The sequence below is a fragment of the Diadema antillarum genome, unplaced genomic scaffold (genome assembly GCF_040938485.1).
Source record: "Diadema antillarum isolate AM-2024a unplaced genomic scaffold, OU_Dant_1.0 seq00000124_RagTag, whole genome shotgun sequence".
Lineage (NCBI taxonomy): Eukaryota > Metazoa > Echinodermata > Echinoidea > Diadematoida > Diadematidae > Diadema > Diadema antillarum.
The window spans coordinates 2440387-2467751 of NW_027271204.1; the positions used below are offsets into that span (position 1 = coordinate 2440387).

At 38.4% G+C, this 27365-nt stretch overlaps 2 protein-coding genes and 1 pseudogene across 2 annotated transcripts; 1 reads left to right on the forward strand and 2 right to left on the reverse strand.

The window, feature by feature from the left end:
* Window positions 1–10658: 10658 nt before the first annotated feature.
* On the forward strand, window positions 10659–12877 carry LOC139727291 (uncharacterized). The gene is made up of 2 exons (XM_071638245.1): window positions 10659–10664; window positions 12098–12877. Exons 1-2 carry the CDS (start codon window positions 10659–10661, stop codon window positions 12875–12877), a joined length of 786 nt encoding a protein of 261 aa, XP_071494346.1.
* Window positions 12878–15614: 2737 nt separating this feature from the next.
* LOC139727293 (uncharacterized) lies at window positions 15615–17251 on the reverse strand. The gene is made up of 2 exons (XM_071638246.1): window positions 17202–17251; window positions 15615–16779 (listed from the first exon to the last, which is right to left on the reverse strand). Exons 1-2 carry the CDS (start codon window positions 17249–17251, stop codon window positions 15615–15617), a joined length of 1215 nt encoding a protein of 404 aa, XP_071494347.1.
* Window positions 17252–18456: 1205 nt separating this feature from the next.
* LOC139727294 (uncharacterized) lies at window positions 18457–19471 on the reverse strand (annotated as a pseudogene).
* Window positions 19472–27365: the final 7894 nt, after the last annotated feature.

A 27365-nucleotide genomic window follows, 5' to 3' on the forward strand; every position in this document is an offset into this window, starting at 1 on the left:
GCGCTGCGCTGCCGCCGCAGTGCGGCTAAGCCTAACTGCGACCAGCCCCAACACGCAGTGTTGCAGTGTAACTGTGTACACGGAGCGTCCCGGGGTTTATAGGCTAAGCCTATAATGATTTTCACTTTTTATTCAAATTTTTGATCCAAAATATAAAACAAATATACTTTGCCTAGTTTCGAGTTTCTTGTTAAAGCTATGGGCCTCGGTGACTCCAAACTAGTACTATTCACTTCGGGGCTGCGCCCCTCAGTGAATAGTACTGGGGTGGTATTCTGAGACCGTTTTATCTCTGTTGTAAGTCTGTTGTAACAAATCGGTATTCTGAACACCGTTTTATCTCTGTTGTAACTTCTGTTGTAACTTCTGTTGTAAGTAGTGTTTTATCTTGCGCACTCTTTGCCTGCGCATACCATTGTCTTAGGGTATGCGCACGCGCGTAACAGTGGGCGCAAACCTGAACACCCATTAGATTACACGGTATTCTGAAAACTGTTTTATCTTCTGTTGTAAGTCATGCCCCTTGCAAATTTATGCTTCTGAGATAAAACAGGGTGGAAGGTGTTATAACTCCGTTGTAACTTTCGTTTTAACTTATGTTAGATAGTGAGATTATTCATCAACTCAATATTGTGGTATGCGAGTTCAAAATAAAAAAGATATACAAAAAATAAAAACAATGTATGTACAGAAAGGCAAATGATATAGCAGTTTGACAAAACGTAAACTCATTCCACAATACAAAATTTGGTAACAGTAACATTGCAAGTACATACGCGTAGCATAATTATGCACATAGATAAAAACACAAACACATGAACAGAAAGGTTACCGGCACCGTCGACACTAACTTGTTTTAAGCACTATTCATTTCAAAAATATCTTTCAAAATATTAAATATTTTTTAATATGATTTCACTATCTTCACCAATAAGAATTCATTATCAGTACCTTTGGGTGTTTCAAAATATTTATTGCTGGGGACGGCGCGAATCCTAAGAAAAGTATTAGAAGTCTAAGTTAACAACAACAATAATAATAATAATAATAATAACATGGCATTTCAAGGGCTTAACTTAATTTAGAAGCGTCTAGTTCCCCATAAACCATGAAATTTGGGTTCCTCTTATGAACGCCAGATATCTTCTTATTTTTTAAACAAATTTCAAACAAAAAGACTTAATCTGAGATAGCTTTGCCTTCGGTGACTTCAGTAGCACTATTTTCTTCGGGGCTGCGCCCCTCAGAAAATAGTGCTCCCCGAAGAAAATAGTGCTACTGAAGTCACCTCATGCGCATAGTTTCAACCAGAGCCTCTCAGGCCTGGTATATTTGTATATTATTGAAGCTGCCCGCTCAGACAGTCCATCCGCGCTGTTCCCCACATGCCTGAGATTCGCAGGAAACAGCTTCATTTCAAGTTTTGAATTTCGGCACCCCTTCTCACATCGAGAGCCATGCAAATCGACGAACGACAACAGTTACACTGCATCCAAGCATTATTTTCAACCACTCAAATTCCTTATACGGACAGGCTGATAAATGGCATATTTCCCCATACTGGTATTACTCGTTCGTAATCTTGTGTGTGTGTGTATGTGTGTGTGTCCTGAGGATTGCATGCTTTGAACTACTCTAACATTTTTGCCTTTGTGCCAAAATGTGCCAAAATTTCAATCTTATTTCAATTTTTGTTTTATTTTGCACTTTTATCGCATTTTTAATTTTGATATCTTGTGATGCCGAGAACATCTTGCAATTTCACGGGTAATATAATGTATTAGGTGTGCGGTCGTGTCGGCAAATGTTTTGCTGAAGGTATTTTGTCCTATTACAAAGAATCATGAGGGTTTTTTCACAGCGCAGAATGTTTTTTTTTTTGTATGATGAAACATAATGTTGGAATAAATGACTAAGAGAATAAATGAGTGAATGGATATGTAAAAAAGTGTGAAGGGAATTTATCTATTGATAACTCTGTACAAGCAGTGGCGTATCTAGGGGGGACGGGGCAAGGGGGCACGTGCCCCGGGCCCCACTCCTTGGGGGCGCAATAAAAAAAAAATAAAAAAAAAACGAAGAAGAAGAAGAAAAAAAAAAGAAAAAAAAACGAATAAGAAGAAGAAAAGAAAAAAGAAAAGACGAAGAAGAAGAAGAAAAAAAAAACTCGCCCGGAAGGGGGTAGGGAGAATGGTGTGGGGGGGGGGGGGGGGGGGGGGGTTGCAGAAAACCAAATCAAACAAGATAAAAACAAAACATGATGATGACGCGGAAAAAATGACAATGTTTATTGTGTTCACACAAGAAGTCCATGTTCCGTAAGCTGATATACAAAAATTTTCGGCTCGCTCGCTGCGCTCGCTCGCCAAAGTTTATATAAAAAAGAAAGTAAGAACAAAACGTGATGATGACGCCGACAAAATAACAATGTCTATTGTGTTCACACATGTCCTTTAATATTTAGCAGGCAAAATGTTTCACTGAGCAGCGGCTGCAATTTCTTTCGTTCTGAAGCGATCGCCGATTTACATCAAAAGAGGACGCCAACGGTTTCGAACATATGGGGGGGGGCGCCAAAAAAAGAAAAAAAGATAAGAACAAAACGTAATGATGACGCGGAAATATACAAATTTCGGCTCACTCGCTCGTACTAATTTAGAGTATTTTTTCAAGTCCTCAGTGCGTTGGTATAAATCGTTATCTATAAGGTCGTCACTATATCTTGATTAGAATTGTAAGATTAGATAAGCAAAAAATGACAAGTATTCCATGTTTTGTAAGCTGAAATACAAAAAATTTCGGCTCGCTCGGTGCTCTCGTTCTCCAAAATTTATATGTAATATATATATATGTATATATATATATATATATATGTATATATATAAGAGAGATAAGAACAAAACGTAATGATGACGCAGAAATACAAATTTCGGCTCACTCGCCCGCACTAATTTCGAGTATTTTATAAAAGTCCTCAGTTTGTTGCTATAAATCGTTATCTATAAGGCCGTCACTATATCTTGATTAGAATTGTAAGTTTAGATAAGCAAAAAATGACAAATATTCCATGTTTTGTAAGCTGAAATGAAAAAAAAAAAATCAGCTCGCTCGCTGCGCTCGCTCGCCAAAAATTTATCAAAATTCGCTACATTTAAATCACCCTCAAAAGACCCCTTTTAAGTGCTTGAAAGAGCATATCATGTGGACTTTGTTTAAAGTCCCTATCGGGATGGGGTTGGGGTTGAACACTTTTTCAGAAATTAGTGGCGCAATTTTCGCGCTTGCTCCGGGCGCCGTTTTCCCTAGATACGCCACTGTGTACAAGAGTTAATAAGTTTTCAAATATAGATTGTCATCTATGGTCAACTTCACCAGTATGGGAAAAAAATCGATGACAGAATTCCATTGTTGGAAGTGGTTGGTATTATAGGTCCTGCATGGAATTTACTCACATCTTTCTTATATCGAGATTGTTCATGTTCCAATATTCAGTGATATTCAAAAACCACACGATGGAGAAATTTACCTGCTCAAAGACGAGAAAGTTCCTAAAGGAAGACGCTGTTCCGTTGTTTGTTTGTTTGTTTGGAAGGGTAATTATTATTCAAGGCAGCGAAGGGAATATCCAAAGGTTATGATGTCCACAGCGCTTAATCTTTATTCAAGACGGTGAAGGGAATATCCAAAGCTTATGATACAGTGTATATCCCTTTATCTAAAAAAAAAAAAAAAAAAAAAAAAAAAAAATTCCTCGTGGATTTTGCCGTATTTTTGTCTCGCCCACCGGAGGTGAAGGCGAGACTAAGGGATCCAAATGGCGTCCGTCCGTCGTCCGTCCGTCGTCCGTCCGTCGTCAGTCCGTCGTCCGTCACAAATGTTAAAGTTTACCTGCAAGACTCTCTTACGATGCATAACTTGGCAACTGTTACAGCAATGGCAGCCACACTTGGGTGATAGAAGCACTAGGGGTATCTTCATGTTATGGTGTTGTCGGAGGTCATGTGATGATGTCAAAGGTCATTTGAGGTCATATATTAAAAGAGTATGGGCAAGACTCTCTTTTCTATTTTAAAGTTTACCTGCAAGACTCTCCTTTGACAAATAACTTCACATAAGTTGCTTGGATTACAACCTAACTTGGGTCATAGATGCGCTGGGGGTACCTTCATGTTATGGTGCCGTTGGAGGTCACAGGATAAGGTCAATGGTCATTTGAGGTCATACGTTAAAGTTTACTTGCAAGACTCTCTTATCACACGTAACTCGACACATGTTGCTACAATGGCAATCAAACTTGGGTGATGGATGCACTGGGGGTACCTTCATGTTATGGTGCCGTAAGAGGTCACATGATAAGCTCAAAGGTCATGTGAGGTCATACGTTAAAGTTTACTTGCAAGACTCTCATCACAAGTAACTCAGCACATGTTGCTACAATCGCAATCAAACTTGGGTGATGGTAGATGTCTCTTGGGAAGTTGAAGGTTACCTCAAGTTCAAAGGTCACAGACAGGGGTCAACGAACTTTTAGGGCCCAATGTTAAGTTTTTAGGGCGCATTTCGTTATATGGCTTATAACTTTTGATCCCTTTGTCCGTTAGTGACCAAATTTGGATGGAAGATGTCCCTTGGGAAGGTGAAGGTCGTCACAAGGTCAAACGTCACAGACAGGGGTCAACAAACTTTTTAGGGCCCGATGTTATATTTTTAGGGCGCGTTTTGATGGTGGCTCATAACTTTTGATCCCTATGTCCGTTTGTGACCAAACTTGGACGGTAGATGTCCCTTGGGGAGTTACAGGTCATCACAAGGTCAAAGGTCACAGAAAGGGGTCAACAATTTTTTCGAGCCCAATGTTAAGTTTTTATAGCGTGTTTTGATTATGACTCATTACTTTTGATTTTTGTTAAAACCTGATGTATTTGTTGAGAGGGTAGTATGAAAACAGTATTATCCCTTTTATTAGGAACTCAACAAATACATCAGTTTTAAACAAAAATCACTCTGTTCATTTACAATATAATCTATTATGATAATGTAGGCCTATTGTAGTATACCAGTACATTGTTTTTGCATTATCTCATTGTTGGATGGAAATAAAGCGACATTGGCGTGGTATTAGCGTTTTCACCGTAGTGTTTTCACCGGAAAATGATGAATAATTGAAAAATACGGCAAAATTCACGAGGAATTGTTTTGGTTTTTTTTTTAGATAAAGGGATATACACAGTATCATAAGCTTTGGATATTCCCTTCGCCGTCTTGAATAAAGACTAAGCGCACCGCGTGATAGCTGTGGACATCATAACCCTTTGGATATCCTTCGCTGCCTTGAATAAAGACTAAGCGCACCGCGTTTACAACAGAACACCTGTGGACATACCACCGTCTGTGTTTCTAGTTCGGTGGGACATACAGAAGACAGTGCTCTTCTTTGTATAGCAGTTAGTTTCGATTCAGAAGTATAGGGATATAAAAAGGAAACCAAATTGGTTAAAAATTCATTTATTATGACTAAGCTACTCATTTGGAAATGCTATCATAGCTTGATAAGCATATCTATGCCCGACAAACAAAATGACACCAAAAAGGTTTTGCCACCTCAGGTGGTACCAATAACCCATTTTTCGGGTCTTGGCCCATGGACTAACTGTGGCGTTTGGCGATTTATCGATAGGTTTGGGCGGGTTGGTGCGTTTGAGCAGAATATGCGAAGTTGGCACGCGACTTAACAAATTTAATTTGTAGGGGGAGACAAACTGAAGAAACTCTCACTGAATGTGATGTCTGTTTGGAAATTATGGAGTACATAATTACATGTAGAGCTGTGAGTGAAATCTCTTGTACGGTTCATTGTATAACTTTTATAGTCCTTCGCCCAGACTGATGCCCTACTCGCGGTGGTACCCTCGCAGATTGATGCAAACTAATGTGGTACGGTTAGATCGAGATTTAGAAGTTCTATCTCACTCATCTGAATCTCAAGATGATCAACAAACTATTCACAATTCGCAATTAACTTCATCACATCACACGCACTGCAAAGCCTACAAAGTAACGGTGAATCTCGCGCATATCTCGAGCGCATGTTCCTGTGCACCAGTCAGCCAGTCATGCATATTACACGTCCCCAAAATCTTATATCTCCTTAACTTAATTTCTTACCGTATACTAAAAAAACATTATTTTGTTGGTCCTTTCTAAGTAGTGTGTTAATAAGAAGGAATTATTATTCAAAACACACAAAACTTTGTGCAGGATATTGTATACTTTTACGCCATTTACATGTAGGTATTGTACTTATGTATTGTACAATAACAAAACCGTTTCGGGTATTCAGGTACCTAAATGGTACAACATTATAACTTAATACGCCATTTAGGCTATCTTTTATCTTCAGGTGTGATGCCATTGAGGGATGCATATTTGATTTGCACATTATAGAAATATGTGTCGTGACACGCCATTTAGGGAAAGATGTTAAAAAGCGCGTGGATAGCATGCAGTTATGTTATGTCAGAGCACCACCCCGTCAAATTTCCTGTTCGGAAACACTGGTTCAAATTTGTATGCCTTCGGGTAAATAATTCTTCACATTAGACAGTAACAGGGATAAATCATCAATAATCTAACTGATTGATTATAAAATTGATGTTATGACAATACTTAGAATGTGTTGCGTATAGATATGAACACGAAGACAACCTTAGCGAGTAAGAGGAGTGTGCGAAACAGGACCATATGATGCAATAACGCCGGTATTATCCATTTTGAAGATTGACACAATACTTTCATTTTTTTTCTGTTATGTTGACCCCAAAATCAAGTCAAATGTATGATGTATGAAAAAATGTACATGAAATATTGTATAAAAGTATGTATGGAAATGTGTGTGAAAATATTTCTCCTATAACGATTTTTAAATGGACAAGAAAATCAATACATTTTTGAGTTGTTACATTTGTCAAATCAGACACTTGTATTGTCTATCACTGATACAAAAGCGTCATACCCAGCAAATTATGACATCTTCAAAACGATAGCTGTCTACAGATACGCAATTTTACCAACTCCATCCTGTCAAATTCGATGAATTTTCAGGGTTTTGAAAAATTGTACACACAAATGGCTCCGAGGAATAAATGATAAAAGGAAGTTATCAAAATCAATTAAAGTGAATGATAATCATAAAAAAATGGGGTGATAAACACACAGCTCTTAGTGTGCTTTGTAGACAAAATGAATATCGTTGACCAAAATTTTCTTCGAATAAGCGGCAAGTACAATAAATTCCTCTAAACAAAATCTGTAACACTAAAGAAAGATTCTTTTAAACTTTTATTTTTGGGTTCAATAATGAACGATCTAGATTAATGAAGATTCGTGTGCATGCTAATTAGGGGGTTGTAATAAATTCCATGACATTGACACCTCACAAAATTGCACGATCTTATGTGATTGTTATCTATATCACTGCTTCGTGAAAAGAACTGAAACCCCAGAATTCCTCATACTTATTTAACGTAAATTCTCAATGAATCCTCAGAATTTTTACTCCATGCACTCTTATCAGGGGCTATGTCAAAATTATGTGGAATGCATGCTTGAAATAACCAAAAAAGAAAACACCTTAAAAACGAATGAAATGACTGTTGTACAAGAGAGAGAAAAAAGTTTACTCGATAAATGCTGGTCGAAAAGCATTCTCCCAACAGTCAATTCGTAGGGAAACGGGTTTATATGGTTTTTTTACTTGCCATATTGCTGTAGAAGCCCGATATTGTGGTCCATGAGCATGACTGACGAGAAAATAAAAACCATTGTGAGTCCAAGCAAGGCGATAAAAATCCATCTCTGTTCCATGGTAAATCGTATCCAGTGGCTTCGGGAAAGGATAAGTATCGGTAGACCTCCAAAGAAATTCTCACAACAGCGTCGAACTTGTACTATACAGCTACATAGAATATCATCCTGCCATACCGCTCCACTAGACCGCGACTGAAACTCGACTGAGAATTCCAAGCAACTGTTATACTCGCTACCTTCGTGGTGGATTCTATATTGGTCAATAATGTGTACATGGACTTTTCTCTGGCCTTGACGTGACTGTCGACTTCTCAAACATTATCCCAGTATCTTTAGAGATGTATTTCCTTTGGACATCAGCAATACATGAACGTGAACTTCCTTATGTTTTTTTTTTTTTTTTTCAAATCGTGGACGCCTTACCATCAATGCAACAGTGCGAACGCCGGATTTCCTGATCATCGTCACTATAATGATGGCAGGAAGTAAAAGAGGACGCTTTATTAAAAAAAAAAAATGTCATCTTTTAAAAAAGCGGTATTTCAAAATCAAAAGTGTGGCCAGCTAAAAAAAAGTAAAAAACTAAAAACTAAAAACAAACAAACAAACAAACCAACGAGCCAAAATAGTATTATGCTAGTGAGCGGGCTAATCATGTTAAAGTAGCAAAAAAAAAAAAAGCGGTATTTCAAAATCAAAAGTGTGGCCGGCTAAAAAAAAATAAGAAAACAAACAAACAAACAAACAAACAAACGAGCAAAAATAGTATTATGCTAGTGAGCGGGCTAATCATGTTAAAATAGCCAAAAAATAATGCCAAACCATCTTAGACTCGTAAGTGTCATCCCACGTGCTCGTCACCAACGAGTCATACTGCCCACGATCTAGACAATGAAAAAAAGGGTCCATGAGTCATTCAGCCCATGGGACTTACAACCCAAGAGTGATACAGCTCACGAGTCCCACAGGCCATGAACTCGAGCTCATGGGCCTTATTTGCGTCGTGTCGAGCTGGTGGACCGCATAACTCCTTGGTCTATTTTACTTGGTCGAACTCGTGGACTGTATAACTTGTGGGCTGCATGACTGGTGGGTTGTTTGACTCGTGGGCTGTACCAATCGTAGCTGTATCATGGGTGTCAAACTAATGACGCGCATTCGTCCTGACGATTGAAATTCATTTCCCGACACACTAAAATCACGTAGAGCACTTTCTTCTTTCAACGTTATTCAATTAATTGATACACACGTTTGAATTGATTATGTCTGACATCAGAGTTTTATTTGAAAATGATTATTTCATTTGTACAAGGCTTCTTTATGATTATATCCATATGTGACCCTGCACCTCAAAACAAACAAAAGGTCGCCAGATATGAATTTTTAGTTAAGACCATATTCTGAAAGAACAGACTTTAAGCTTTAAAATGATGTATAACTCAAATCAAATGGACTCTCCTAACCTATCTAAATATTGGAAAGAAATCACAAACTCAGGAAAAGTGTGAACTGAGAAAAGAGGCTCTGAAGTACAGTGTCTATTCAAGCGCTTAATCTTTACCAAACCGTGCTGACTGTGCGATGAATGGGACAAAAAACAGGAAGTAAACCACCAGAGTAACAACAATGAAGGGATTATCAGACTAAACTAAAATTAAGCATGCCTCATTAACACATTCTGTCCATAATTAATGCCAACTTTCAAAGCAGTAGCACTATCCTTTCAAAAGTTATTAGAGTTGAAAGTGAAGAGTGTGGACAAGGTTTTTCAGAAATGAAAAAGGGATTCTAAGACACACCTAATCACACTATTCTACCAAAAACGGTCGAGTTAAACTGCTAAAAAAAACACACTTTCCTGCCCGTTTTATGATACCAGATTTTAACATAATGTAAAAGAAGACCCGCTCTATCAGAAAATATGAAAAAGTCATGTTCGGCTAGGTTGACCCATTTCACTTATTTTCAGTCCTTACGCAAAATCAGTGTGTGCGACTTTATGTTCGTTTTGAGGTGCACGGTCACATATTGTACTTCATTATTGATTATTGATGATCTTTTATTTAATCAGATTTAAAAGAAATTATTATAGACAATTATTTTCTAGGTAATTAAGTATAATTGTGAGGTCCATGCTCATTCACACAGCATGATGCACCTTGCACGATGACAGGCAAAATATTTTCCATCTCTTTTTTCGTTTCCTCTTCTTTTCACTAAACCATTCTCAGGCCACCATCATTTCAAGCAAAGGCTTATGATATGCGGTCTGCTGCATATTTCCTTCTAGTATATTCCTTATTCCTTTTTTTTTTTAAATATATTGATCAGTCGTCGCTGATAACAATTTGCAAGTTCTGTTTACATTGTGTTGTCAGGAATGTTGAAGAATGATCATCAATAATATCATTTTGTATTGAAATGCTGAAAATGCAGAAATCAAACCAAAACAAACCAAAATCAAAAAGAATATAAAATGAAGACGAAAAAGAGGAAGATATTGAAGTGAATAACATAGAATTACATAAAGGGAGATATATCAGTAGGATAGTCAGGCCCTTAACATAGGATTGGCAATGGATGGCTTCAAAATTGGAAATATATTGGACATTATTTCTATTCTAGAATTGATATTAGAAATTCAGCGATTTGCTGTTCACGTTGGTGGTGTATTTGGAAAATGTTCAAGTAAGACATATGTTTAGACTTTATGGTTATTTAACAAGATTGAACAAAATACGGTCGGGGTGGCATCTGACTTCAGGAGTTTTCTAGGTTATAACCAAGGATCTCAGCCTGTTTGTCCATATCAAAACATTGACTCTCAAAATAATTCTCACATAAAACACGATATGGTGGTAAGTTTGCATGCTCAGCTTGGTTGCACCAATATTTCTCAACCATACAGCGCACCCTTCAAAATCCTTTTCTTTTCTTTTTTTTTCTTTTTCTTTTTTTTTTTTTTTTTGGGGGGGGGGGGGGTCTAGGATAAGCCGAAAAATGACTTTCCTGGGCAGTTTTCCCTACGATTTGCGCAGAATATGCCTGCTGCTTGATACAGAGGCAGGTTGAAAGACTGGAAACGCGAAAGTTAACAGGAATCGTATATTGTCTTGTTTTGTTTCTCTCCCTTTCATTGTCATGCCTATCTTTAGTTTTATTTTCTGTCTGTTTTGTCCCTGTTTTCGTTCTTGTCCTTGTCATAGTCCTTTTTTATTTTCTGATTATTTTGCCTGACATCAGGATATCTACATTTTCATACATGGAGTCCTAGACGGATCTTGAGATGCCCTCACCTTCTAGAGTAATTCACAAATTTTACAAACTATGTTTTTTTTCTGTGAATTCCTCCTTTCGATGCAGAGTTATAAATTAAGATTGCATTGCTTACTTGTTTATTCATCCAAACCAGAGTTGATATCATTATAAAGATTCATGTTTTGTTGAAACTTACCTGATTCAAAGTTCCTTTAGATATCATGTACTCATGTAAGCGTTATGCATACTTTGTAATACTTTATATGGAAATAAAATCATTTTGTATTGAATGGAATTGAATTGAATCGTATAAAACGTACCGTAATACCGTACACGCGTACTGGCGTACGAATACACAGTACACGATTGCGCACACACAACACGAAAACAAAATAATTTCCATTGCCTTGAAGTGAAAACATAGTTCTGGTAAGGGATTGAGAACCCGTCTTTTACCATTCCATATTTGCGTGCAGTATATCGAAATGGATGGAAATGAGCTGCTTGGTAGAGATCTGCTCTCTCTGAGTGTTTTTCTAGTTGCATATGTTATATACAGAGTTTCCATCTCTGTAATTCCCTTTATCTTTATTTCTTGCATAATACAATGTATTTGTATTTTTTTTTCAATTTTATTCCGAAATGTAAATGACTTTGAATTGAAAAAAAAAAAAACGATCGATCGATAAATCAATCGATTAATCAAAAGACCACCGTTCTGGAATCGAGATGAAGGTATATTAGAGCAATATCATGACATTCGACGAGTAAGGACGTACAAACGAGTCTTCTCCTCCTCCCCACAAACTTTGATGCAAGTTACGGTAGACATGGCAACAGGTACGCGGATGTCTGCTGCAAGGTCGGTGGTGCCCAAAACCACAGCGCCGAAACCCACGGCAGTGACGAAGAGGCCGAGACCGAATTCACCATGTTCACCCCATAGCCCGGAAGAGTCTATGCCGTCAATCCGTGCCCTTCTTGAAAATCATATTCGGAAGATAGACGGAAAGTTACAAGACTTTGAAAAAAGCTGGAAGACCACGGGAAAGAAATTTCGGAGAGCCTGCAAGAAATCAGAGATTCGTTCAACTACCAAAGTCAGGAAACGGAAGTTTTAAAGGAGAAAGTGGCGGGGATGCAGAAGGAGTTCAAGGAGAAGGACAGAATTATACATGAGGAGATCGACCGACCAGCAACATATGTAGCGCGGGAAAACTTAGTTTTCCTTGGCATTCCACGGACATCGGAGGTGGAGAATGTGGATGAACGTTTGCATGAATTTTACGTCCAGAAGCTGAAAATTCCTCCTGACGTAGCAAGGGGAACTGAACACCAGAGAGCTCATCGGGTTCCCGCAGCGAAACAACTAAACCCCATCAAAGCCAGATATGTGAAATTTGCTGACAAGGTGCTAATTCAAAAACATGCACGGAATCTTAAAGGAAACGGGGACAAGATGTTCATCACAGACGACCTACCCAAACGTGTAAGAGAGGAGCGACAAAGCCAGATTCCAGCCCTGAAAGCAGCGAGAAGCGCGGGGAAATTGGCATATTTCTCACGAAGCGAACCAACCAAGCTCTATGTAGATCGCGTGTTGCCAAGGAAAGAACATCAGGAAAGTTTCATCATGGAAATCACAGGAGAGCCGCGGGCCCGGCAACGAGATCGCGATGAGAGAAAATCACCACCAGAAAGCCGGGAACTGCATTCACCAGCGATGCGGACCCCACCAAGAGGAGGGAATAACTCAAATAGCCCACGTATGATGGATATGGAGACAACAGCAACGGTACAAGAGGTCTCGTGAGTTTGCAGTAGAGCTGTATTAAACACTGATCTAGTTATGGCATATGGAACTTATTATGTTTGTTGCATACATGGTCAGAAGCGAAATCTGCGATGTAGATTTAAAGATATTTATTCACAGAAAATAATGCGATATATTGTGTGCTCATTGACACCAGGTGGAGAGGTTTTTGATGTCTAGTCAGTAAAGGGTTTATACCCTCATATTCCTTCTCATGGAGGACAAGACTGGGGAGGGGGGGGGGGGAGAGAGTGATAACTTCCTGGAAAAGGGGATATTTTGTATAATTATTTTGATTGAAACGAGTTTGTTCAAGGTTCATTGGTATAATTTTGTTCATATTTTGAGAGCAGTTTTGTGTATGTAAGTACGTAGTTGCTCTCTAGAGTTTGTCAAAGCCGTCGAGTCGATATAGATAAGATAGATACACGTGTATATGCAATATGTATGTGCGAGTGCATGGATTGGGGAAATCACTGGTTGCCTGATAAAATGTTCGGAGAAGAAGGGGAAGACTTTCTCAGTTCTGACAATGTCTGACAAAAGGAATTTTTGATGAAAATAATGGAAATAGATTGATATGAATGGCAGAAGTTATAATGCTTCTTACCCTTAGTGAGTCAGTTTTGGTAATAAGAAAATGAATATGATATCAATATTGAGACTATGGATTTAGTTCATTTACTATCTGGTATATTAGATGGGAGAAGAGATTTCATCGCCAAATTGGGAATGAATATGGACAGCAGAAAGTTGGTACTGTAAACGATAAGTAAAATGTGTGTTTTTTCGGGGGGGGGGGGGTTGTGACATCCGAATAGTATCATTATGTTTGTGCTGGGGATATAAAACGTATATCGTTTTAGAGGAGGAGACGGGAAGTGATCTGAGTGTCATTATCATTATAATGAACGCAACAGGGACAGAAACTTTATTTGGATGTTTGGACTTTGCTTGGTTTAACAACATGTTTATTGAAACATAATTTCACACATTTAGGTAGATTTTCTTGATGTTCGGCGCGAAATAAATATATATATATTTGATGTTGAGGATTTGTTTTACGAGTTTGGAAAATATATATACATAAGAAAGAACCTCATAAAAAGAAACGTTAAAAAAATGAAATTTTGTTTAAAATAGTTTTTGGAATGTATGCCTTTTGGGAGACACTACTAACGCTGTCATTGAAAGTGGTTGAAGGTGGCTTATGGTATTGGCGAGGAAATCAAATTTGTTTAAAGCAAATCAGATATAGATGTATCATAGGATTGAATGCATGAATCTGCAATGATGTCATATACTCATTTCTCCGTTTATTCAGTTCATTAGTTTTCTAATGTGATGTTCAGAGTTAGTTTGAGATCGGAAGATATGGACTGTCATTGTGTGTGTTTGTAATCATGATGGCACTAAGCCTGTAATAGAAGTGTGGAGAAATGTGACACGATGTACAATGTGTACATCAACTGTCTGTGATTATAAGATGGAGTTGTTTTGTTGGTGTTGACAGAAGTAATAGGTTTCAGAGTTACAGAGGTTTTCTTTTGATCTATTTGTCATTTTCCTCGTTAACAATCACAGCAATTCCTCGTAACCGAGGTAGGAACATTCTGGTTGGTTGCTTTCACGGCAGCAATTCATACAATTTTTTTTCTTTCTTCCGTTAAAGCAAATCAGATATTAATGTATTATAAGATTGAATGCAGGAAACTTGCAGTGATGTCATTTATGTGCTCGTTTCTCCGTTGATCAGAGTTAGTTTGAGATCGGAAGATATGGACTGACATTGTGTGTGTTTTGTAATCATTATGGCGTTGAGCCTATAATTCCTAAATTATGCGAATAAATGAAGTATAATTGGAATTCTATCAGTAATAATGAAGTACAAGATGAGGAGGGTTGCATATTCCTCGTGCTTTAGGCAGGAGCTTCACACAGGTGGAAGATTCAAAGTCTATTGTCATGATAATGAGTTTGAGTCTTCGAGTGTATATAAAGGAGGTGGATATTCCACGCCTCTCATCTTTCGAAGTGTGAACAAAGGACCTTTCCAACATCACGACTACGTACGTGAAAACAAAGACACCACAGTCATTCAATTCAACAGGCACATGCACTGTGTATTATGTTCGCCCTAAAGGGGCCTTGCGTTTATATGCCATTATCACTCATCAATCACAATCTCAACAGAATGATAAAACAGTTTCCGTGCGGAACAAGGGGAGGGAATAAGACCTGTTGTTATCAATGCTGTGTGTATGCAGCGTGTGGGCGGGACCCTCCTCATCTTGTACTTCATTATTACTGATAGAATTCCAATTATACTTCATTTATTCGCATAATTTAGGAATTCTATCACGTAATACTTCGTACAAGCTTCAGAGGGTTGCATAACAATTCAAAGAGCATCACGGGAACTGTTTTGTATGTCATACAGTACAGATGGCAACTATGAAAGAAAACACAGCTGGCGAAGTAGCATTCATGTGTATTTCTGAGCAGTTTTAATATTCGCACTTTCGTTCGGTGAGAACCACGACCAAAAAATAATAACATCAGTTGACAAGTTGGATAGCAATGCGGCAATACAAGGCTGTTACAATAATCTTGGTAATAACATTAAGTCGCTGTATATATGTCAGAGGTTATACATGAAGGCACTTGTTGTATACAATGTCAAACAGAACACATATCGCCACATTCAAGTTTATACACAAACGTCATTCACGATCGTCTAGGTCCCAAGATTTAGGATAGTGGACGCAAAATTTTGTTCTGTAGAAGGCTTAAAGTAGAACTCCCTAAAGGTTCTAGAGTTTGACCAGTTTGCCCTAGCCATTATTTCATGGATCGAAACACCGTGGCAAAAGGCAGCTGAACTGGCCGCACTACGATAGCTGTGGGCCGAGAAAATTGATGCATCTATCTTTGCTTTGACTAGAACGTTCTTTAACCATCTTGCTATTGTGGCGTTCGACGCCTTGTTGTGTGGTTTCCTCGTCGAAAGAAAAAGCTTTGTCTCCTTATTAGCCTGACGAGCCACTTCCGTTCGTTTGAGATATTCCTTCAGAGTGGACAAAACACAATTTTTTTCATTTGGAGTGTAAGCTGGTAATTCAACCGACTGGGGAGCGATCTTCGCCTTGGGTGACGTTGTCTTTAACAAACCCATAATTTGAAAACTTGCACATTCATCATTTACAGTCATGTACGATGTATCAAGAAGACCTAACGTCTGAACTCTTTGAGCTGAAACAAGAGCAGTAAGAGAAATAAGCTTTTCACTCAATTGGAGTAAATCGAGATTTTCATTAACATCTAAGGAACTTAAATAGTCCAAAACCTTGGAAACTTCCCAAGTGCTCGTGTACCTCGGTTTCGGAGGTTTCTCATTAAATATTCCCTTCATCAATCGTATGACAAGCGGATGTTTTGCAACAGAATAACCATTAATAGGTGGTAGCGCAGATGATAGCGCTGAACGATAACAGTTCACTGTAGAATAGCTCTTCCCCAAACTTTGGGAAGACAAAAAATTAACAACATGAACTATAGTTGGGTTAAACGGATCAAACGATCGTCTATTACACCAATGTAGCCACTGGGACCAAGCAGACTCGTACTGTTTGTTGGTATTTTCCCTCCATGAGCGGGAGAGAAGACGTCTAGCGTCCTCCGAAAAGCCTTCTGCTTCCCACTGTTCGCTGAGATGGTCCAGGCGACTAGCCTGATGTCTGGCAACGTCGTGGGGAGGGGCTCTAGACACCCCCGTGGGAGGAGAATGGGCGGGGCAATTAATGACTCGAGGAGGATGGGGTACCAGGGCTGGGCTCTCCACAATGGAGCGATGAGCAGCGCCATCTGGCAGCTGTCCTGATGTAACTGTCTTGTGCAGGACTCTAGAAAGAATGCAAATAGGTGGAAATAGATATGGGGTTAGCGAACTCCATGGTAAAGAAAATGCGTTAACAGCGCATGAAAGTGGATCGTGTTTCCATGACACGAACATCTGCAATTTGGCATTGTGTCTAGTAGCGAACAAATCAACATCAGGTGTAAATGACCTAGACAGAACCATCGCAAAAATATGTGATCGAAGGCTAAGTTCTTTGTTCATGTCCTTTCGAGACAGAGTGTCCGCCTCGATGTTATGAATGCCTGGTATGTAAGAGGCCGAGAGCCAAACATTCCTACTAAGGCACCACGACCACATTTCCCTTGCGATGCAGTCTAGATTTGGGGTATTTCCTCCCATCTTGTTCACGTAAACCACTGTTGTGTTACTATCCGATTTCACGTGAATGTGTGTATTGGTAGTTACATCACACAGCGCTTGGATTCCTCGATATGCTGCGAGGAGTTCAAGCTCATTAATATGCAAAAGTGATTCGTCTAAGTGCGACCACCTAGCTTGAACAAAGGAGCCGTCATTCTCACAAAAGGCTCCCCAGCCTGAATTATTTGCATCAGTGCTCACTGTCATGGATATGTCGGGCAAAGCTAAGCATGTCTGAAAACTTTCAATAGGCTGAGAAACCCACCAGACTATCTCCCGGAGCTCCTTTTTCCCCAGCTGGACATGAGTGTTGAAATTTCCGTTTGATTTCTTAAGCTCCTTTGTCTTGAACCATTCTAATGTGCGAAAATGCAGCCGCCCCGTAGGGATCGCATCAAAAGTGGAAATAATCAAACCAATAAACTTTGCCAGGTCCCTGATAGTAACTCGGTTTGACGATAACAGAATTCGACCGCAACTCTTTAATTTCACCACTTTTTCGAGAGCTAGACTAACTGTCATTTCAACCGAATTTAGCTGAAGACCCAAATAAATCAAAGCCGTCTTTGGTGTAGTACTTGACTTCTCGAAGTTGACTAGGAACCCTAAGTTTGTCAACAATTCGACGGCACATGTAGTATTTGTGCGCTCTCTTCTTGGGAACGTGCAAAAATGAGAATGTCATCCAAATAAATAACTGCACGAATTCCCTTACATCGAAGGGACGAAATGACAGGTTTCATGACTTTAGTGAAAACACGTGGGGCCGAGCATAGGCCGAAAGGCAAACAATTAAAACAGTAGAATTTTCCATTCCACGAAAAACATAGAAACTTTCGATGCTCATCAGCCATTGGAATTGTGAAAAAAGCGTCTTTCAAATCAATTGTCGTTAAATAATCGAATGGCGATAACAGTTCCTTAACATCTCTGAACGTTTCCATTTTAAAATGTTCATGTTTTACAAAGGCGTTCAGGTTCTTCAGATTGATAATTGGTCGGAGATCTCCTAATTTTTTAGGAACTGTGAATATAGTGGATAAGAAGGCAACATCTCCCTTAGCAATTTCGCTAATTGCACCTTTCTGGCAAAGCAAATTGACTTCTTTTTCGATGGCAGCTTTCTCCTCGTGGGAGAAAGGAAAGGAAAGGGAGTTTCGTGATTGTTTGGGAGTAGAATCAAAATTGATTTTGTAGCCAGTGATGGCATCAATTATCCACTGATTGGATGTTATAGCCGACCAAGCGTGTCTGAAGAACCTGAGTCTTCCTGCCTGGAATTGTTGATGTTTTGAACTTACTAGTTTTTTGAAGAGTCGTCACGGGCATTTCGCTGCTGGCCAGCAGTCTCCCGAAATCTCGGAGGGGGAGGACGAGAGATCGTGGCATGCCGGAACGATCTCTGTGGAGGTCCATGACGGTTGCCTGACCGCGTATCGCGGTAGTTGTCATACGGGCGAAACGCCGGACGTCTGCCATTCGTGAGGTTGCCGAAACGGCGGCGGTATCTTCCTAATGACGGGGCGATCTTCTGCCCCACCAAATAGGTATCTCCCACTGATTTCAATGTCGCCGAAAGGTCACCACCGAAAAGTGTCTGACCCACTGGCACGGTTCGGCTGCAAATTCCCCGATACTTTGGGTTGAAAGATGGCTTTAAATCTTCTCGGCGCTTCATCGAGATTTCATACGTGGCATGTCCCGCCAGCGTTATCCCATCCAGCGCCAATCGTTTGACGCGGCTCACATCAACTGCCCTCTTGTCGGCGGCATCATGAAGTTCTGCCAGGATATGGGCGTAAGGGATCATTCCCCGTACTACGGCTTTTTGAAGTTTTTGGGCTCGAGAGTCGGCCGCTCTAGCTTTGGTAGGAATGGACGCCCATAGCTGTTCATCGACAAAGGGGGGCGCACAGCGCCGGGACGTTTGCAGGCGTTAGATATTGCTTATCCAGTTTTTCGAGACACTCAGTCTTTGGCGGCATGGTCACGGCTTTTGTTAGCCGGGTAGAAAGTGCGTCGAAAACGGGCTTTCCAAGCACCTCGGGGCCATGACCATATAATTCGTCGTCAGAGTCAAAGCCAGTGTTTTTGTTCACTGGTGCATTGGAGAAAATCTCAAGGTCCGCTTCTGGGTCATAGCTGACCTGACGGCTGAGGGACGACACGCCTGATACAACAGACTCTTCCGCAAAGATGCTTAACAAGTCATCTTCATCATCCCGGCTACGCCGAGGATGCCCGCCGGCAGTTTGGGGCACATGCTTCGCATGCTGCCCGGCGGGATGTTGAGCGTCAGATGGTTGGTTGTCCATTAAAGCTGCTAACTGCGTTTTTTAACAGTTCGAAATCCGCCATCGACGGCACAGCAGCTGTGGACGGAACTGGGCCCGTCGACTGTCCCCCGACTTCCGACATATCCATAGTTGAGAAACTGCGTATGATAAGACGAAGACGTAACCTCCTGCCGTTCACACAAGAAAAAGATGAGAGGCGTGGAATATCCACCTCCTTTATATACACTCGAAGACTCAAACTCATTATCATGACAATAGACTTTGAATCTTCCACCTGTGTGAAGCTCCTGCCTAAAGCACGAGGAATATGCAACCCTCTGAAGCTTGTACGAAGTATTACGTGATAGAATAATAAGTATGGGGGAATGTGACACGATGTATAATATGCACATCAACTGTTTGTGACTATAAGATGGAGTCGTTTTGTGGGTGTTGACAGAAGTAATAGGTTTCAGAGTTACAGAGGTTTTCTTTTGATCTATTTGTCATTTTCATTGTCAACAATCACAGCAATTCCTCGTAACCGAGATAGGAACATTCTGGTTGGTTGCTTCATGGCAGCAACTCATACAATTCTTTTTTTTTTCTTCCGTTAAAGCAAATCAGATATTAATGTATTATAAGATTGAATGCAGGAAACTTGCAATGATGTCATTTATATGCTCGTTTCTCCGTTGATCAGAGTTAGTTTGAGATCGGACGATATGGACTGTCATTGTGTGTGTTTTGTAATCATGATGGCGTTGAGGCCTGCGTAATACAAGTGCGGGGGAATGTGACACGATATATAATATGCACATCAAATATTTGTGATTATAACTGGATAATATGGAGCTGTTTTATTTGTTTTGACAGCAGTAATATGAACATGATTTTGAAAGAGGTTTCTGAGTTACAGAGGTTTTTTTTTTCTCCTCTCTCTCTCTCTTGTGATCTAATTGTCAATTTCCTCGTCAAAACCTACCCAAGCAATCACAGCAATTCCTCGTAACCGAGATAGGAATACTTTGTTGGTTGCAGTAACTCATTCATTTTTTTCTTCTTTCCTTCTTCCTCTAACCAATGTTTTTGGACAACAGAGGTTGGGATATCATTTTTTTTTTAAGACATCATTATTCTTCGTTATCAGGTAATAGCATATGCGTTAATTAGGTTCCCCGTAGAATACCTACTTTTGACTACAATCTGTTCTAAATGGAAAAGAACTAATACAAGCGAGTTAGAACAATCTGCGCTTGTCGTTTTTTTTTGTTTGTTCTATAGGAAGACATTGTTACATAACCCATTTGGTGTGTAATGATTGCATGCAGATTGCATGCAGATGGAATCAATGCAAGTATCTATCTCTATGGGTGTGTCCTTCAAAAATAGCTGCACTGTTTCATTTTTGTAAGTTGATTGTTTGGGTAGGTTTTTATAGTCATGACCTCCCAAGGCGTTGCCCTCTCTTTCTTTTCTTTTCTGGCCGTGATGGAAAATAGGAAACTGGGCTAAGGCACGTTATTATGATGGCAGTATTAACGTCTTCTGTCTGGCCCACTAAAAGTTTGAATGGAAAACAAAACTTACAGCAGTGGAATTTTCACTGGCATTACAGCTAGAACCTCCTTTGGTGCGGGGACGTACTTACTATTTGTGGTAAAGTACAATTACGTAAGGCGTGTCCTTCTAAAGAATTCTTTTGCTTTGTTTTGTTTCGTTTTTGTTTTGTCATGCCCGTGGACCGATCTGGTTTCGGGAGTGGTGCGAATCGTTTTTATAATTATGGCCATGGGTCTTTCAAGAGCAATATAAAGCTGATGTACTGATTTGCTTAAGAAGCCAGGTGTTTAGTTATTTGTCGATCAAGAATGCATGTTCGAAGCTCTTTTGTATTGCAACTCTCTTGTAATACCACTGAAAACCCTTTTGTATCATATGTTAGTCAATGACCCCTCTTATTAGTAATCAGTTTAGCATGTTTGTCGCCCTCAAGCGCCGATAATGAGTATAGACACAGATAGATCGTTCTGCATAGTGCAGTAAATGGGATGGCAGGTGGTCAAGCCTTAATGGCTTCTCAGTTCTTTTTCGTACCTTTTGTTTCTTTTTGTTATGTCTCGATTTTTTTTCTCTTCCTTCTTTTCTTTTTGTCATGTCCTAGTTTAATTTGTTTGGTAGTCTGATAATGACTCCTGTCTGGTCGACAGAAATGTTCCTTCGTTTAAGAGAACAGAAGATACTAGATTACAATTATTTTCCCCTTAACACTGTGGTGTCTTTTAGTAGATTGTATATTGAACAGGGCGTATCCCTCTCGAGCTGTCTTCTTTGTCACAGCTATGCACAGTCCGATTTGGTCTCGGAGGTATTACAACTTCGTTAGCCATATCCCAGGGGCACCCAAGAGAGGAACAATACAAGGTCAAGCTGTATAAGTCGGGAGTTTGTTTTATTTTTTCTTCTTCTTGATTATTCTTCTTCATCTTACTCCTTTCTTCTTCCTTCAGATGCTGATCAAGTGTTATGCAGTTGTATAGGTATAGGGGAAATCATTGCCTGCGTCCATTCTTTGTAGTCCATGGGCCAAGAGCCGAAAAATGGGTTGTTGGTACCACCCGAGGTGGCAAAACCTTTTTGGTGTCATTTTCTTTGTCGAACATAGATACGCTTATCAAGCTATGATAGCATTTCCAAATGAGTAGCTTAGTCATAATAAATGAATTTTTAACCAATTTGGTCTCGTTTTTATATCCCTATACTTCTGAATCGAAACTAACCGCTATACAAATACGAGCACTACCTTCTGTATGTCCACAGGTGTTCTGTTGTAAACGCGGTGCGCTTAGTCTTTATTCAAGGCAGCGAAGGGAATATCCAAAGGGTTATGATGTCCACAGCTGTCACGCGGTGCGCTTAGTCTTTATCTAGAACAATGTACCGTTATCATATCTAAAGTTCCTAATAAAAGGGATTATCTATACTGTTTTTATACCACCCTCTCAACAAATACATCAGTTTTAAACAAAAATCACTCTGTTCATTTACAACATTATTAGTTATAATGTATTGTAGTGTACCGGAACACTGTTTTTGCATAATCTTTCATTGTTGGATGGAAATAAAGCGACATTGGCGTGGTATTAACGTTTTCAACGTAGCGTTTTCACCGGAAAATGATAATTAATTGAAAAATACGCTAAAATTCACGAGAAATTGCTTTTTTGTTGTTGTTTTTAGATAAAGGGATATACACTGTATTATAAGCTTTGGATATTCCCTTCGCCGTCTTGAATATTTGACTAAGCGCTGTGGACATCATAACCCTTGGATATTCCCTTCGCTGCCTTGAATAAAGACTAAGCGCACCGCGTTTACAACAGAACACCTGTGGACATACAGGAGACAGTGCTCTTCTTTGTATAGCGGTTAGTTTCGATTCAGAAGTATAGGGATATAACAACGAGACCAAATTGGCTTAAAATTCATTTACTATGACTAAGCTACTCATTTGAAAATGCTATCATAGCTTGATAAGGATATCTATGCCCGACAAACAAAATGACACCAAAAAGGTATTGCCACCTCAGATGGTACCAATATCTGGCCTGGCCCATGGACTATTGTCAGTGCAATGCAGTGGGAGGTTGGGGGGGGGGGGAGGGGAGAGAGACTCGTTTCGTTGGTTATGGAAGTGTACATGGACGTCCTTCAGGACTCCACGAATGTAAGTGTAATTGTGAATGTAATCGGTGTGAGTGAGTGTGTGTATAAGCGGTGTGTTTGTGTGTGTGCAGATGGTAGCTGTGGATGTATCTCGGAGTCAGGTGAATTAACTGTGCTTGTTCTGGCAGTACTCGTCTGTAACTATGGCTTGGGATGATTTAGATATTCGCTGTAATTTCCTTTCGTTGAATGTAAAAGGTATTAGGGATGAAAGGAAAAGAAAGAACATTATTAGCTGGTGTACGTATAAACAAGCAGATGTTGTGTTATTACAAGAGACGTATAGCTCTCCTGAAGTTGAAAAAAAAGTGGAGAGAGGAGTGGGATGGAGTGTCCTATTTTAGTCATGGTACACCACATAGTAAAGGTGTTTGGTTGTTGGTAAATGCAAATTTAAAATTGAATGTTGTGGATACAGATCAAGAAGGTAGATATATTTTGATGAAATGTGTTTTACAATTCAAGGTATGGAAATTGTCATTATAAATGTATATTTTCCAGTGAGGGGTAAAGAAACAGAGAGGAGAGACTTTCTGTCTGAACTTGAAAAGATTCTGCATCCTTTTGTTGATAAAGGAAATTTGATTATTATTGGTGGAGATTTTAATTTGATACGAAATTTTGAATTAGATTATAATGGGAGAGCAATGGTAAAGAAGCATACAAATTTTGATCAGTGTTTTGATAATTTTCTTGAGGAATGTAATTTGATAGATATATGGAGGGTCACCCATAATTTAGATAGACAATATACTTATCGACAGGTATTTCCGTTTATGCAAAGTAGACTTGATTATTGGTTTATTTCGAGTGAGTTGCATGACGTTGTAAAGGAATGCAAGATATTAACTTCTATTGCGCCAGATCATTCAGCAATTTTTTTGCAACTTTTGAATAAACCTAATGATGATAAGGAAAATGATAGGTGTTTTAAGGCGTCATATTGGAAATTTAATAACAGTTTGTGCAAAGATAGTGAATATGTCAGTAAAATGAAAGATGAAATAATAAAGATATTGGGAGAACTTCGGAATGAAATAGAAGATAAAAGGGTTTGGGGGAATTTTTTGAAAATGAAAATTCGTAATTTTACTAGGATATATTCTATAAATTTGGCCAAACAACGTAAGGAAAAAATTCAGAGAATTGAGGAAGAAATTGAGTTTTTACAAAATGATGTATTTTTAAGATTAGATAGTGATAGAATTACGTTGCTGGAAGATAAAAAGAAACAGTTGAAAAAATTTTATGATTACGTGAATGAAGGGATAAAAATTCGTTCAAGGGCTTCGTGGTATGAAGGTGGAGAAGGTGACTCATCTTATTTCAAACAGTTAATGGAATTGAATAAGAGGAAAATGATTGTTAAGAGTGTATGGGTTAATGATGAGGTAGTTTGTGATTCTAAGGAAATAATTAGAGAAATAAAAAGGTTTTGTAGTAACCTTTATTCTGAGAATTTTTATTTTATATTTGGTGATAGTAGACATTTTTTTCAAGATTTGCCAACATTAAGTAGGGATTCTATTCAATCCTGTGAGGGGTATATTTCTAAAAGAGAATGTGAAATTATTTTGAATCAGATAAAGTTAAATAAATCTCCAGGAAATGATGGATTAAGTGTAGAATTTTATATTACATTCTGGTCAGTGATAGGGGATGTGGTGTTGGACAGTTTTAATGAGGCATATAACAGAAGAGAATTGTCTGCTTCTCAAAAACAAGGGGTAATTACTTTGATTCATAAGGAAGGAAAAGATCCTTTATATATAAAGAATTACAGACCTATTTCATTATTGAATGTAGATTATAAGATACTTGCGAAAGTTTTGTCAAACCGTATTAAGCATGTTTTGCATGAAATAATTAATGTTGATCAAGTTAGATATATAGAAGGAAGAAATATTGGAGAGGCTATTCGATTGATTGATGATATGATCTTGTATACATCGAGCTGTGGTTTACCTGGTTATATGTTTGCTATTGATTTTGAGAAAGCTTTTGATTTGATCCGTCATACACTTTTGCAGAAAGTTTTGAATATATTTGGTTTTGGATCAAAGTTATGTAATTGGGTTGAAATACTGTATTTGAATAGCTGTAGTTGTGTTATAAATGGTAAGGAGTCTACTGGTTATTTCCCAGTACAGAAGGGGGTAAGGCAAGGAGATCCTTTATCCCCGTATTTATTCATTATGTGTATTGAAATTTTGGCACAGGCAATAAGGAAGAATTCTAATATTCATGGGTTAATGGTCGATAATGTTGAAATTAAACAAATTCTGTATGCTGATGATTTTACTTTATTTCTTCAGGATCGATATTCTGTTGAGGAGGTTAAAAGATTATTTGTTGTATTTTATCAAATTTCGGGTTTAAAAGTTAATAATGATAAAACGTATGTGTTGTTATTAGGTATTCCGAGGGAGGATTGTGTGTTGCCTTTTGGTAGAGTAGAACATGTGGTAAAAATATTAGGAATATTTTTTTTTTAACCCTGATGTTAAAGAAGTTATGAATTATAAGGAGATTTTGAGTAAGATAAAGAGATTATTATCATGGTGGAAACAGAGAGATTTAACGCTGATGAGGAAAGTTCAATTAGTAAAGGTTTTTGTTTTACCAAAGTTGATTTATATCTCTTCACTCATGGTAACACCTGATTGGGTATTTGAGGAGTTAGATAAGGTGGTGTTTGATTTTATTTGGAGGGGTAGAGATAAAATAAAAAGGAATATTTTGTATTTAGATTATGATAGGGGAGGATTAAAGTTCATTAATTTTCGAGTGTTTGTTAAAGCACAAAGAATTATGTGGATTAAGCGTTTGATTTCTGGGGATCATAATATGAAGTGGAAGTTATGTTTTAAGTTTTTCACTAAATCGGTGGGAGGTATTTTGATTTTTTATAGTAAGGCGATCTTAGGGTTGTTGAGGCTAACTTTACCAGAATTTTATAATGATATGTTGCAGGTTTGAATGGGAAGTAGAAGTTTGATTCTGAAAGAGGATTCAAAAAGGAATGAAATAATTTTTAATAATAAATTTATTTTGATTGATGGACATACAATATTTGGTAAAGAGTTATTTCTTAGGAATGTATATGAAGTCCATCATTTGGTAGATGTAAATGGGGATTATTAAAGGGAGAAGGGAGTTTTTAAGATTAGGATTTAGTGAAGAAATGATTGGAAAAATGTTTGAAATATTTTTAGTTTTACCGTCATCATGGAAGGGTACATTAAAACCAGAAATGAATATGGAGGATACTCAACTGAAAATTGAATTATATTTGCAGAATAAAATATATCATATACAGGATAATAAAAACGTCAAAACTTATTTATAAAGCATTGATGAGGGATGGAATTGAAGCATCATCAGCATATAATAATTTAGTTGGTTTATATAATTTTGAGGAAATAGATATTAGCTCGATTTTTCTAAGGCCTCGGAAGTCTACTCTCGATTGTAAGCTGCGTGAATTTCAATATAAAATGTTGTATGGTTTAATATATACAAAAGCTAAGTTATTTTCTTTTGGTTTTGTAGGAGATAACCAATGTACATTTTGTTATTCTGAGGTTGAGACTTATGAACATTTGGTTTTTTTTTATTGTAGGAAAGTTAATCAGATGTGGAAATTGTGTAGTGAAGTTTTTGTTTTACCCCAGATGCAAAAGTTAGATTGGCAATCTGTTCATGTTGGTATTAAAACTCAGGATATTGGAAAAGGACAACTTATAAACCATTTGATATTATTGATAAAATGGATGATATTTGTATTTTCGAAGGAAAAGAGCAGGCCCCCTTTGATAAGAGAAATTAGAGAAAGAATGTTAGAAAGTCGAGAAGAAGAAAGGAAATTAGCAATGAAACGAGGTACACTGGCCTTGCACAGCAGGAAATGGAATCAATTAATGACACGGTGATACCTATACTCCACATCTTTTGCTACCTTTTTGTGCTTTTTGTTGTTGAGTGTTTGGTGAACAGTTTCGGTGTTTGTGGGCGTGTGTGTGTGTGTGTGTGCGCGCGCAAATATGTGTGTATATCTGTGCTGGAGTGCGGCATACCTGCAGTATGCCTATAATTTAGAGGGGGAAGTGTTGATGAGGTATACGGGTGAGCGATGAAGGGGTAATGTTTATAGGGTTGAATATGTACAGACATTGATCATGATTTGTAATTTTTTTCTATATGTATG